Source organism: Bombus fervidus, chromosome 14 (assembly GCF_041682495.2).
Source record: "Bombus fervidus isolate BK054 chromosome 14, iyBomFerv1, whole genome shotgun sequence".
Taxonomy (NCBI): Eukaryota; Metazoa; Arthropoda; class Insecta; order Hymenoptera; family Apidae; genus Bombus; species Bombus fervidus.
In genome coordinates, this window is record NC_091530.1 from 6892949 (window position 1) to 6908120 (window position 15172).

Genomic DNA, 15172 nt, shown 5'->3' on the forward strand with positions numbered 1-15172 from the left:
GTTTACGAGACGCTGTGCACGCACATACTCCCACACACTCATACTCATATATGTATGTCACTACTAAACGGCTAATCTAGTGTAGCACACAAAATTTTTGTTTTTATTATTATTTGATTTGTACTTTACAATTTGTCCAGCTGGACATTTGGTAAATTTGTCTAACTTAATTGCTAAATATCATGTGGATGGCTACCCTCAGCGGGATGCCATCTTCGAGTTTGACTATTTTATTTCTTTAATGAGGTTAGTGGGCTGTTTTCTTTTTAGTCTTCTTTCTATGAAACGATGTACATATACGTTGTTATCCGCGTTGTTATTCGCGCGAGCGTGTCTCCATGATCAGGATTTCAACTTCTGACAGATTTTTACATTGCCTGATCGACAAACACGGCGATGTTTATGCACTCGATTTTGTACGCGAACTTTCGCTGCCAGAATTATAGGAATTCCATCGAGCTGACGTTGATGAAGCCATACGCGTGTACCACGAGAGTAAACGGGGCTTCGTGCAAGTATTTCTGTCCTGCCAGTGCTTAATCGCCATGGCCGTTACATAAACGGCCGCGAATCGCTTTTGCCATGATTTTTGCGTCAGCGATGCACTTTATCACTCGGTGGGCGTCGATCGCCGAACGAGTCTCCTGCTGATATCGCGACGATTGTAATTCGACGCTCGGCAACGTGCGATTTAACCTTCCAGAGAGATTCTTTTCTATCGGGTTGGCAACTAAGTGATTGCGGATTTTGTCATTAGGTGGTATTAACATAATCCGCAATCACTTAGTTGCCAACGTAACGAGAGCAAATTTAGCTGCGCTTACGAGACGCTCGTTGCAGTACGCGCGTTCGTTTGCACAATTTCGTTGTTTGTTCTTTTTTTTTTTTTGCGTGTTGCTTAGCTCTTTCGTATTTCGTTGAGGGTAGCTGAATTATCTAAACTCAAGCTTCTTTACTTACTACGAGTTACTTGAATTAAAAAAAAAAGAAAAAAAGAAAGTTTAAATAATCGACTTGTAATTCGCAACGATCCCATCGTTTTTGGTAGAACGTACACGCGCTATGACAATTTCTCGTCCTAAAGTTTCCTGTATTTAAGCTGCTATTACGCTCTATTTACGACGTATGTACATGGACGCGCTAATTAGAAAACAAAGTCGATATTTTATTAGCTGCGTCGTGGAAAGTTACCTTCGTTACCATGAAAATTCCTATGCTTCGAAAATTCTCTTACAGAATCGGTTTCGTTATACCGCATATTTAGAGCTGACGAATATCGAAAATGACCTAACAACGCAACACTATAAGTACCTTTCCCTTTCGTTTTGCGTTTCGAACGTCGACGATTCCAGCGTTAGATCGGTTGAGTGGAGCATAATATTGGCAACTAAGTGATTGCGGATTTTGTGAGTACCACCTAATGACAAAATCCGCAATCACCTAGTTGCCAAGGCAAAATAACTCTGAAATAATCTGAACGAGACGCGGCATCATCTCGACCGAGGATAGTCGAATCAGGTGAATTTTTATTTTAAATTTCAAATGCTTGCTCGATGTCACGATAGATACAATGTCTCTTATTCAATGGATCGTTTATTGTCACACGTTTAGGTGTTTCTTACATCAATGTGTTACGATGTTTGCTTGTTAAACGTGTTATCGTTAGGAAAAATCGCCAGGAATTCTGTCTACACGAGGTAGGTTTTGCATGAGTCGTCGTTTATTCCAGCTGAAATACGTTCAAACGGAAACCGAACGAGTCGATGAATAATTAATAAATCAACCGCGCAAAGCAACGTGTCCGATATTGTGCCCGGATTCCTGAAATAAATGTTCTATATTAAATCGTCCCTTTTTCCTTATTCTATCTCGACGTTCAATGGCTGTCAAATGTACGTACTGTTTACGGACGACGTTTGCTAAAATTGCACAAGGCCACGTCGTGTGACGAACAAGGTAAGACAATTAAATTTGTCTGCGGATGAATTGCGATCGAATGGAACCGACCGGTAAAATAACAATGTTCCTATTCGTATCAGCATCTTCGGTATGTTCAACATCATCATGTTCAAGGCACATAACAAACGTTGTATATCTTCGATATGCAAGGTACGTCTCCGCGTGACATTAAAAGTCATGATTTCTGCTATAGCGACACCGTACGCTTTTCTTCTATAGACATTGTTCTATCTGCATCGCTATGACACGATCTTAGTGTTCCATCGATTCTGCAACGATTCTAAACGTTACAGAATAATCAAAATATTTGCAAGTCTATCCAATCGCCGTTTTGAACAGCATTTCTTCGAGAAGTGCAATCATTTTTAGCTATCGTAACATCATAGACTTTGTTTGCTTTGTTTAATGTTAGACATTATCACTTCAACAACACTGTGACACGATCTTCGTGTTCAGTCGATTCTATAATTCCAAAGATTGCAGGACGAATGAGATGTTCAGGATCGTCACTATCTGAAGTTTCTTCTTCGAGAAGATCAGCTTTCGCTATCGTGACATTGCTGATCTTGTTTCCATAGACATTTTCATTTCAAACACTGTGACACGATCTTCGTGTTCAGTCGATTCTACGACAATTCTAAAGATTACAAAGCAAAGTAGATGCTCAAGATCATCGCCATCTGAAGTTTCTTCTTCGAGAACAGCAATCGGTTTTTGTTATCGTGACATTGCTGACTTTGCTTCCATAGACATTTTCATTTCAAACACTGTGACATGATCTTCGTGTTCTACAATTTTAAAGATTACATTGCAAACGAGATGTACAAGATCATCGCCATCTGAAGTTTCTTCTTCGAGAAGATCAGCTTTTCCTATCGTGACATTTCTGTGCATGTGTCAAACACTGTGACACGATCTTCGTGTTTAGTCGATTCTACGACAATTCTAAAGATTACAAAGCAAAGTAGATGCTCAAGATCATCGCCATCTGAAGTTTCTTCTTCGAGAAGATCAGCTTTCGCTATCGTGACATTGCTGATCTTGTTTCCATAGACATTTTCATTTCAAACACTGTGACACGATCTTCGTGTTCAGTCGATTCTACGATAATTCTAAAGATTACAAAGCAAAGGAGATGTTCAAAATCGTCGCTATCTGAAGTTTCTTCTTCGAGAACAGCAATCGGTTTTTGTTATCGTGACATTGCTGACTTTGCTTCCATAGACATTTTCATTTCAAACACTGTGACATGATCTTCGTGTTCTACAATTCTAAAGATTACATTGCAAACGAGATGTACAAGATCATCGCCATCTAAAGTTTCTTCTTCGAGAAGATCAGCTTTTGCTATCGTGACATTGCTGTGCATGTGTCAAACACTGTGACACGATCTTCGTGTTCAGTCGATTCTACGACAATTCTAAAGATTACAAAGCAAAGGAGATGTTCAAGATCGTCGCTATCTGAAGTTTCTTCTTCGAGAACAGCAATCGGTTTTTGTTATCGTGACATTGCTGACTTTGCTTCCATAGACATTTTCATTTCAAACACTGTGACACGATCTTCGTGTTCAGTCGATTCTACGACAATTCTAAAGATTACAAAGCAAAGGAGATGCTCAAGATCATCGCTATCTGAAGTTTCTTCTTCGAGAAGAGCGATCGGTTTTTGCCATCGTCACAGCACGACATACTTTTCGCTGTTATCTTCATACAATTTAATGTCCTGACATCTAGTTACTCTTAATTTTTCGTAGGCAATCTGGGTCATTTGTGGCGCAAGCGAAACTTCTCTATCGAACTCTTAGCGAATATTTACTCTTCCCGAAGATTCTTTTAAACATTCTTTGTTTTATATTATTCCATTGAATGGTGTACGATTCATTTTATTCCATTCAGATGAAAACCACAATATTTGACAAATTAGGTTTTATATCTGTACAAAGATTTGTTGTAAAGGACGTGTTTGTAAAAGAAAGACACTTTTGGAACAACCTAATATAATAAAATACCTCGATAATCATTTCAAAATTTCTCGAATTAAATTGCAATTGACCGACGATGAAATCATCTATCCATCATCGGTGTCCAAATTATAAATTTTCATAGTAACAGGATTAACAGAGATGTTCAGTAAAATAGAAAAAACCTTTTCACATTTTAATTACGCCAACGTAATTATTAAATAATTCACTGTCGCGTGAAAACGTACCTGCGTATAATTCAACCTGTTGAATTTTCCAGTGTTTTCAGCGGATAATTGGGTGTGCCTGGAATCGATGAAACGGGTGTAAACGAACGGGTTTGATTGTAGGAACAGCTGCGGAAACGAAAGGATGAAGAGGAGAGACAGGAGATACTCAATCGGTCGCTACGCGGCTCTACCAAGTTGCACGCGTTGGAAAGCCACGCGACCAGTCTCTCGGGTCAGGAAAATCTCGCGTACGCCCAAGACGAGGTGACCACCACCACCACTGTCAGCCGCGCACCGCATGTCACCGCGAGCTCCACGCTAGAAGTCGAGGAGCCTCCCAGGCCCCTCAGTAAGTCGTATTTTCCCTCCAGATATACGCCAGCGATTCAAGGACCACTTCGCTCGATGACGCACTAACGACACTCGTCGTGGCCCATTAGGCCTCCTATTTATGCTCCGATAACTCCTCCATTCCCTTTTTAATTCAAACGTTTTTCAGACTTCGCCAAGACTTTATCCCATCGGTGTATCGTAATTGCGTTTCCTTCGTTTAATCAACTTGCCGTGATATTTGTTGCTGTGACCCTTATGCCAATGCTCTGCCAATCTTCCTTCGTATTTCTGCACTCGAACAACGTCTACCTACGATTGGAAATCTCGTTAGTAGAAAATAATTATTGACACCGAGCAAATTGAAGTTGATTGTACGTGAGCACGTGTATCTCTGTTCCAATAGCTGGCATAGCTTGGGTAAGTAATAGTAATCGCGTAGGAGAATTTTTCAGGAAATATTCTAGCGTCACACTATGACGAGTGTAGGGTAGACAAAATATTCCAAATTCCTATTGCAAATTCATAATTATTGAATTCTGGGTATTCGTAAGATCAGTATCATCGATGTCCAATAGTTTTAACAGAAAAATAAGGATAATTTCATCAATATAATATAAAATTTGTAATGATGGGAAAGAGATAATTATTAAAATAATTATTGCAGTTCAAGTTCAAATAATTTCGACAGTATGATTTTTTAATAAAGTAAGATTTAAAAAGTTATTAAGTATAAAATCTACAATTCCAGCTACCTATTGGATCGTACAGTGCCTGCGAGAAATTGCGCACGCCATTAACGAGTCGCAGGAAGCTTTTTTTTAATAGCAAATTACTACATTTACCAGACTAATTGATTAGGTGCAAGTATATTAAATTCCGTAGGATTTACTAGCACCTTCGTACGACTATGAAAACCGTACAAATACTATAAAAATGAAACGTAAAATCGGAAAGATCTCTTATTTATTCATTTCTCCATTTATACTGTAGTTGCCAAGTGTAAATGGAGAGAAAAGAATCTCCATACGGGAACTGCGTATAGGTTCTCTTGAAGTACGCGGAAAATTTGGAGTATTGGCATAAGGGTTAAGGAAGACATTAGCCGGTCGTTTACCCTTTCACGGAGGAATAGTCGAACGGTAGAAAGCAACGGTGCCTCTGCGGGCGAGAGACGTTTGTAGAATCTTTGTAACAGGCATTCGTTGCATATTTCAGCGTACGGAGAGGTCGTCGCGACGCTGGAGAGGCTACAGCTTCAGTTGCGCAATATTTCCGGTGCTCTAGGCATTTCGGGACCTGGCGTGGAAGCGGAACTCGAAGCGGTGCGGACGCTTCTGGTGCAAAGTCGATTCGCATCTGCCCTCGCCACCCATCACGCCCTCAGAAATCGCTTAAGATCCAGCAAAGTTCTCAAACATCACGCTGAAGACGCTTCCAGTTTGGCTCGCGACGTACGTACCCACTGTCATTGAAATTTTGACGACCCGACTTGGTCGAAGATCGCAAGAGAAAAGTACAAAACGATAAGAATGCGCCGTCAGTTTGTTACGTCAGTTTTTTAAGCAGACAGGAAAATGAGAGAAAAATGATATGACACGATCGAAGATGAAAAGAATTTTTTTGTAGAAGCCAAAGGTATAGTCGAACCTCTCAAAATGATCAACTCCGTCTTTTCGTCGAGTCCTCAATTTCGTAATCGGATCATGAGGGTAGAATGCAAGGAAAAATTAAGAAAATTTAATACCTTCATCTTCTTTTACTTTGCGGAGTTGATCCATGTGACTTTTGAACGGTTCAATTACAATGAAAAATAATATTTTAATATCGATGTTGTAATATCGCGTAGGAAGCACGCGTTCAGATGCAAAACCAAGTAAAAGAATAATTTTCCAATTACCTAACGGTGTACCGAGTTTTATAGAAAATATGAAAATAGGGAAATACGATGTATCTTGCGTGTTCTTCTGTTCAATCGCCCCTTTAAGCGTACAACTTTTGTCATTGGTGAATATTTCAGTGTGTAGACATACTGGAGAAATGGCAGTCGTCGTCGACGGCAACAGGTGTCGGCGGAGCGGAAACTATCGCCGCCGTGGAGGAGCTGACCGGAATTTTGACGAGCTACGATATGGAAGCTCTTCTACTCGCTCACGACTCTATCATCTCTTACGTCGACGGATTACAAAGGAAACAGAGTCCTTCGTCCTCGTCGCCGAGCGGTCCACCGAGCCCTACCTCTAGCTGGAGAGGCTCCCGGGTCGTGGACAACATTAAAATTATCAGAATCGAGAAAACTAACGAACCATTAGGTGCTACGGTTAGAAACGAGGGTGACGCTGTTATAATAGGTATTTCGCATTCTTTTTCTGATAAAATTGTACGAAAACCTCGAACAAGGGTCAATAACACAGTCTGCGAACATTTTATAAGAAGACGATGCGATGTAACGTTAAATGTTGATGTGAGAAACACGTTAGTTAAGTGTTTGACGCTTATGGACACAGTGTAACTTGCTTCTAAGCTTTTTCCTAAACTCCGCCTAAATGTGTTTCACACAAGTTTCTGTTGAATTACGCAAAAGTTATTATTGTTGAATTGTACGTTGAATAACCGTAATAATGTTTATGAAGGTCGTGTTGTACGCGGAGGAGCGGCAGACAAGTCTGGACTCCTACACGAAGGCGATGAAGTTCTGGAAGTAAATGGCGTGGAAATGCGTGGAAAGAGCGTGAACGAGGTGTGCGATATTCTAGCCGGTATGCAGGGTAGTCTGACTTTCCTCGTGCTCCCGGCGCCCACGAGTCACAGGAACAATCTATCAAGTAGAAGGGAAGACACAAATCAGGTATCGACGATATTTAATGTGTTATCAGGATATAGTGATTTTTACTAATATTCGGGAAGCACGGTGATCGACACCTTGTCCTATCCATATATTTATTCATATTATTGAATTAATTATTATTGCTGTTATTGAATTAATCATTTTTCTGACGTATGAAAATAGTTATTGTAGTTGATGGAAACATTAAGTTTATAGAACACCGTCCTGAGTCCCTGTACATTAACTGTAATATTTGATATTGACTTAACTCTTTAATATCATCTTCTCAGATACAACACATACGAGCCCACTTCGACTATGATCCTGAAGAAGATCCTTATATACCGTGCCGAGAACTGGGTGTCAGTTTCCAAAAGGGTGACGTGTTACACGTGATCTCTCAAGAGGATCCTAATTGGTGGCAGGCATATAGAGAGGGTGAAGAGGATCAGACTTTGGCTGGTCTGGTACCCAGCAAAGCCTTCCAACACCAGTATGTCAATATATATATAATCTTTTCTATATATATTCCATTTCTTGCTTATCAAACTTTTTTAAACATCGTCTGACTGATAATCCGAATTTCATCTAGGCGAGAATCCATGAAACAGTCTATCGCCGGAGACAAATCGACCGTACGCGGCTCCAAGAAATCTAGTACGTTGTTGTGCGCCAGAAAGAATCCAAAGAAAAAGAAACGAAATAAGTTTGGGGCGAATTACAATGACGACGGGTATCCGCATTACGCAACGACTGCCATCGACGGTAGATATGAAAAGATTCATGGAAGGCGTTTCAGTACGTTCACCCTTTGTTTACTCATCAAACATTTACATTTTCTAGATTATGACAGCGAGGAGGTGCTTACGTACGAGGAAGTCGCGTTGTACTATCCAAGGGCGAATCACAAAAGACCGGTAGTCCTAATAGGGCCACCAAATATTGGACGACACGAGCTGAGACAGAGGCTGATGCAAGACAGCGAGCGTTTCGCAGCGGCAATTCCTCGTGAGCAGGAGCTTCGTGTTGCACGCGTACTTTGAAAATGTCGCGATTCGAAATAATTCAGTCCTGTATTAGAACAACAAAATCATCAAAGTGTCGTGACGCTTGTACACGTTTACCATTCCGATTTGTAATTAATCTCTCATTTATTTCGGCATATGGTTTCGCATAGTGTTTCATTTTCTTTCTTTCTTTCGCTACTCGACCAGCCAACCACAGTCTCTCCTTCACGCGCTCCTTTATTCGTCATTCAAATAATCGCCAGAAAAGGGAAACGTTCAAGGGCTAAGATCAGAAAATTACACAAGTAATATTGCTTTACCGTTTTCTACAGTCTATGCTTGTCGCTAATGTCAAACGTTTAACAAATCGTTTGCTTTTTGTCATAAACATTCAAACCGTTCTTCATTTTTCTTGTTCGAGTCGCATCATCTTTGAAACACGCGTGTAATACGAATAAATCACTTGTTCTTCATTCAAAGACAACCGTTCTACAGGATACTCATTGTTTCAGACACGAGTCGTCCCAGGAAGGATTCGGAAGTAGACGGCCAGGACTACCACTTCATTTCTCGTTCTCAATTCGAGTCCGATATTCTCTGTCGAAAGTTCGTCGAGCACGGCGAATACGAGAAAGCTTATTACGGTACCTCCGTGGAGGCTATACGATCCGTTGTAAATTCCGGTAAAATTTGTGTTCTTAATCTCCATCCGCAAAGCCTGAAGATCCTTCGAAATTCGGATTTAAAACCGTACGTGGTGTTCGTGGCGCCGCCGAGTTTGGAGAAGCTACGACAGAAGAGGATCAAGAATAACGAGAGTTTCAAGGAGGAGGAGTTAAAGGATATTATAGAGAAAGCGCGGGAAATGGAGGACAAATACGGTCATCTGTTTGATATGATCATTATAAATACGGACACGGACCGAGCGTACAATCAGCTGCTGACGGAGATCAATTCGCTGGAACGGGAGCCTCAATGGGTGCCTGCGTCTTGGGTTCAATAAATTTTGAACAGAGGCTTTCGGGATACCATCGAGCCAGATATATTTTCGCTGAAACGTGTAGCGAAAGGCTAGGCAATTGAGAGAGGCGGCTTTAAAGTCTGACTGGAGATACTTCCAAGGACTGGTTCTTTTACTGGTGCCTGTTATACAATTTTACGTTTCGTACACGCGCGTAATTAAACTCCTTGCCAGGCTATCGTACTTCAAGTACCGCTGGTTTGGTGTAGTCTTCCGTGTCGTATATGGTGCCATCTGATATTCGAAGATCGTCGCGTCAGCAAGCATTTTAAAGGGCGTGGAAAATCCCCGTCTCGTTGTGATTTATCGTTCCTCGAGCCTCGAGGTCTGGCGTCCACCCAGGAAACAGGCAACGAGAACATCGACATCCTCGACTTTGAATGTCGAAGGATCCTCCGATCGACTGGCGTGGCGCTTGTTTTTCATCGTAACCGGCAAACACTCTAGGTTTCCTCAGCGTAATTTGTACCGCGAGATGCCCCGAGGGAAAAATCGCTACTACTCCGCATAAGATATTATATAATAACGTTTTCCAAAGATGTGTGAATCTTGAAAGAGATCGTCCTACTTCTTTCAAAAGTCACCAGATAATTCCCCAGGATAACACCGAGCCGCGCAGAAAAAAAAAAGAGAAGCGAACCGGAACCGCGAAAATCTTGGACGGCAGCAGCCTTTTCACTCCGCGAAAGAATCGAAAGACTTTCACACTTGTTCGTATCTTGCGCTGTCAGGAATTTTCACGGCGATCCTATAGCAGGGAGGCGCGGTCTCTAGCGCAGAGTTTTTTAAGTCAAAAAGAAATATTTCGCAGGACTTTGCGAGTTGTTAAACGATTAACGTAAAGACAAGAAAACAAAAAAAAAAAAAAAACAAACCACGTCTCCTCGTATTTGTAATTTCGTGTGAATTAGTAATTCGGAGAAGGCGCAACTCATAAACGTTTCATCGTTCGCCCTAGGCACTTTCTCGTGTTTGTTTAGAGAAAAGAATCATAACTTTTAATCCAAGTAGACATCGTTAATGCGAGTATAGACATAGGCTCGTGTGTGAACCAGCGTAAACAAATTTTTGAGACACTTTGGAATGAAACAGAAACTTCTAGGGTACTCCTTTCGTTTTCGTCCTCGAGCGACCATTAGACCTTTCTTCTTTTTGTTTTCTAATCCGACATCGATACTCCATGTCAGCCACTGTTATATTTACCACTCACGTGCATCCTCTATATCCTCGGCTAGCAATAACGCAAGATGTTTTTCGAGTCGAAGATCATCGCTGAAAATGAAACATGGTTTCGTGGCTCCAAAGAAAAAAAAAAAAAAAAAAAAAAGAAAATAAAATAAAAAAAAACCAAAAGAGTCAAGCGAGAAAAAATTAATAGGAATCGCATCGACGATCGATCGTTTTTAGTTCAGAGAGGAGAGATTTTCCGAGGGTAGTTTAATTTCGATGTCGTAAACCCAGCTAGCAGTGAAAAAACAATGTTTCCAAATGAGAGAAACGCGAAAAAAAAAGAGATACTAATTGCTACCTTTTTAGCTCACTATTTAAACAAAAGAAAATTATGTTAAGAAATCACGCACGATGGTCGGAGTAATTGTGCCAAGTGATTGGGCCGCGTGTTAAGGAGGACACGAGAACTGAAATGTGCCAAAATATTTGAGTCTCTTTAGAAGAGACTGGGTGAGGGAGAGAGAGTTTTGTTCAGGAATGACGTATTATTAAAAGAGAAAGAAGGAGGAAAATGTGAGAGGCAAAGAAATACAAAGAGAGACAGAGAAGGAAGAAAGGACTTAGGAGAAACACGCTCAACGGCACTTTCGTATCTGTCATTATATTGATTCTGTAAATATTTGTGCACTTGTATAGAAAAAAAGAAAGAGAAGATGAATAAGAAGTTATCATCGTTATTATTATTAAATATTATAATTATATTAATTATTATTATTATTATTATTACCATTAATTGCTTCGACTTTATTCTTGTTAATTGTCATCGTATCACCCGTATTCTATTTTCTCGAGCCATTTTGAGACACAGGTCGTTTTAAATGACGCGAACGAAGGTCAGTAACACGATTGTATTTTTTAAGTGCTAATCAAAAATTCCCGACGACAGCCTTTATTTCTGTCTTTTTCTTTTTCGTCTTTTTTTTTCCTTTTTTTTTTTAGCTGGATCTGTGCTCGAGTATGCGGCGTCGTTAATGCGTTATGCCCGACAAATCAATTTGGATTTCCGTAGGTAATGCGTTAACAATGCGCGCGAAATGTACAGATAGAGAGAGAGAGAAAGAGAGAGAGAGAGAGAGAGAGAGAGAGAGAGAGAATGTGTGAGTTTGGAATGGTCCCTGTTCGAAGTGTGTGTACATTAATTACCGTTGCTCCCGAGTATTTTTCTCGACAATCCAACTTCATTTTATGTGTAAAATAAACGTACAACATCAAGAAGGAAATTGTATGTATAGGTGCATATGTTTTGTATATACGTACGGTATATACGCACACATGTATGGAGAGAATCGAACGAGAATCGAATATCAAAAAAACCGACCATTGTTGTTAATCTCGAGTCAGCTATTTTTATGCCTTTTCGTTTCATCCAGCTGTTCTTCCTTCTCGAGCCCGTCAAACACGTATGAAACAAACGGAAGACCGGAAGTCTGAAATAGTCTGAATATACGAAGCGTTGCCTTATTATTATCCTTTTTCTAACCTTTTTTTTTTAACGTCTCCCTGTCCTTGGAGAAATGCGAAATTTTTTGAAAATTTTTCCTGACGGAAACTGTGTCTAGCAGAGCGATATCGTAGAGTTGTAACGTCGTTTAGAAGTCTGTGATGTGTTAGGTTAATCGAGTCGCTGTGTAGATCGTTGAGCATGGTGCGGGACCGAATTTAATTTCATTATTATTATGGGACCGTAAAGAATCACGCGAACACGCTAACAAAAGTGGCGAATTGATAACATTGCTCGGCGTAGACCGCGGATTTTTATGCATTTTTGAGAAATTCCAAGGTGCATGTAATACACAGAGATAATGTAAAATATCTCTGTAACATGTAGTCGATAAAACAGTTTTCTATCTGAGTTTTTGATTACATTCATAAAAATGTGAACTTGCATAAATATCCGCAGCCTACTTCGATGAGATCGGCTCGTATATCCGTCTTAAATGAAAATAAAGCACGAAGTGCCAGATGGCGTGCGGTACTATAATTAGCAATAACGAGGCGCGAAGCTAACAGCGCACAGCCGCGATAAAAGATTCTAAAGGAAAGAAAAAGAAAAGAGAAAGACTAAAATTAGCTTACGCGTTAACTATATGTTGTCTATCGTTTAAATAGACCGCGGGTAGGAGATGTAATGGACCGATCGTTCGTGGAGAGAAGAGAGAAGAAAAAATGAAGAAAGCTATTTATTTGAGACGCACGAAACATTAAACTGAGCGAAAAATGCGTTTCATTTGGAGCAAAATTCACCTTGAGATTGAATATTCACGATTATTGCTGTTTCTTAAAGATATTATGTAGATAGATGATAAACTGGAAAATTATCGTCGTATAAATATACATATAGATATATACATATATAAACAGGCACATATACATACAGTACCGCTCATAATTATTTTATATTTATTTCTATAATTATTTCACTTCTAGTATAAAAACTAAGCTAACATATACGATTCCTTGGTGAAGTAATGAACACTAATCTCTAATGAATTATAGTTTATAATTAATACTGTTTTGATTGAGACGTGAATTATAGTATTAAATTTCAATCATTCCACTCATTTATTTTTAAAGTCATTCGAATAATTATGAACGGCAGTGTATACGTATATGAAGACCACAGAGAAAAGACATGATAAGTCACGTTTTTCATATGAGAGCAGTTTTAAAATCCAGTACCTTGTTTTGTTAGTCAATCACATACTACCAAAACTATCTTTGTATTGAATTTGATTATGAGATCGTCCTTCTGTAAAATATCTATATCAGAACTATTGATCTCGAGAGTACTATGGTTATCATATCCTATTTTTTTCACAAAATTTCATTGGATGTGTCATCTATCGTTAAAACGGATATATCTTTGGACAGAAAAATAGGTTGTTCCTCTTTTTAACTACGTTATACTAAAGTAAACCTCCTTATTTCTTTTTTTTTTAACCACAAATTAATGTCAGAACCAGAACAAAATTGTACTTATGATATTTCTCTCCTGTAATCTTCGTATATATATGTATGTACACAAACGTGAGACTTCAATCCTAAGGTAAAACGAGATGTTCGTCGATATTGCAAAAGATCAACAGGAAGTATTACCATCGTTTCAGTCCCTGAATATCCTCCACACATTCTGTTACGTATTAAATAAAAGTTACTGTAATATTTCTAAGGTTGCTTGTCAACTTCACACACACACGCACACACACATACAGAGCTCGATTGATCGATCATCGCCCTTTATAGCCTCGATCGTACTTTCCTCGCAGCTTGCTGCCAAAAGTCGACTAATTTTCTTCAAGAAATCGACTACAGAGAATGAGAGAGAAAGAAGGCGAGATATACACGTATTTTAAGAATTTAATTAAGAAACAACTCGATGGAGAAACTCGTTGGGATTTTAATCTTGAAAGAAGACGAAGGTAAAATAGCAAGCAGAAGAAAATAGCAATAGGAACGTTAGTAAGTTGTTTGAAATTTCAACGCACAAGGGAGCGTACACAATTAACCTTGCTACGATCCTAGAATTTCTATACTTCAATTTTGCTCTCGTTTTACCAAACAGAGACAATACGTAATCTTTTAAGAAAATATTTAATTCTGTTGCTTTCTTTGGGTTTGACCTGTAATGGATGCTCTGTTTCAATAGAATTGATTAAAACATAAATAGTTTTCGAATATTTGATTTTAGTATTCAATATTATTTTGTATATTCTATGCTTTTTACGAATGAAGTGTTTCAAAAAAGAAGACGTCTGAAAAGATGCAGAAGTAGTAAAGAGTACAGTAAGGTTAATATAAAATTCGTGCGCCAATAGGGCTTCTTTCATATTTTGTTCAAACCGAAGATAGTTTTTAAGGTTAGAAAAATATAATTGGTCGAGAATGATCGTAGCAGGGTTAAATTCGATGAACGTTGTATATCGACGACGAATGCTTGCAACCTTTTTCAGAAAGATCCACACGAATTGCGGAAATTCGGCTCGATTCCAGCAATAAAACTGACTACTCAGGAGATATATTCACCCCTGTGCACCACGAACGTGTTGTTTCTATTTTCAATTTCCTTCAAAGATATCACCATTCATAGGAACTCCTGCGTCCTATCTCAATCCACAAAATTGCATGACATCTTTTCCAGCACATACACGTGAAACACATAACCTTCAAAGTTATCTGCATACGCTGTAAGTCTATTACAGATCATACATATTTCCCATTTTTTAATATGAAAGTTAGTTCACTGTTCTTATACTGATTAGTGTACTGAAAAAAGCAGCTTATCAACACAAAAGAGTAGCACGACGACACGAAGCGGATGGTGGCTAACGGTGGCCTCGGCACGCTTTGAATCTTTTCAATTAATAAACCAAGATTGGAGAATCAATAAGTGAAATCATTCTCTGCGCAAGTTTCCAAGCTTCAGTAGCTATATTATACGCTTTTTGATGGATCTATCAGATCAAATGATAGGTAAAAATCAAACTTACTTAAAATGGAGGAAATGAAACTAGGAAAGATTACATCTAGGAAAGATCACAATAGCAAAATTCCTATATAGATTGAAGTATATAGAAGTATAAGACAACAGTCACGAGTGATAAGAAT

The 15172-nt window shown here is 39.1% G+C and overlaps 1 protein-coding gene across 12 annotated transcripts in view; it reads left to right on the forward strand.

Annotated features, from left to right (window-relative positions):
• Positions 1-12028, forward strand: part of LOC139994435 (uncharacterized) — a 136457-nt gene extending 124429 nt beyond the window's left edge. For all 12 annotated transcript variants that reach the window (XM_072017051.1, XM_072017052.1, XM_072017053.1 and 9 more), the window contains 8 exons: positions 4273-4501; positions 5701-5936; positions 6503-6833; positions 7116-7330; positions 7600-7802; positions 7902-8074; positions 8153-8317; positions 8829-12028. In XM_072017051.1, the coding sequence (XP_071873152.1) occupies positions 4273-4501; positions 5701-5936; positions 6503-6833; positions 7116-7330; positions 7600-7802; positions 7902-8074; positions 8153-8317; positions 8829-9319 (2043 nt within the window). In that variant the 3' untranslated portion in view covers positions 9320-12028. The remainder of the gene's footprint in view (positions 1-4272; positions 4502-5700; positions 5937-6502; positions 6834-7115; positions 7331-7599; positions 7803-7901; positions 8075-8152; positions 8318-8828) is intronic.
• The last annotated feature ends 3144 nt before the right edge of the window (positions 12029-15172 follow it).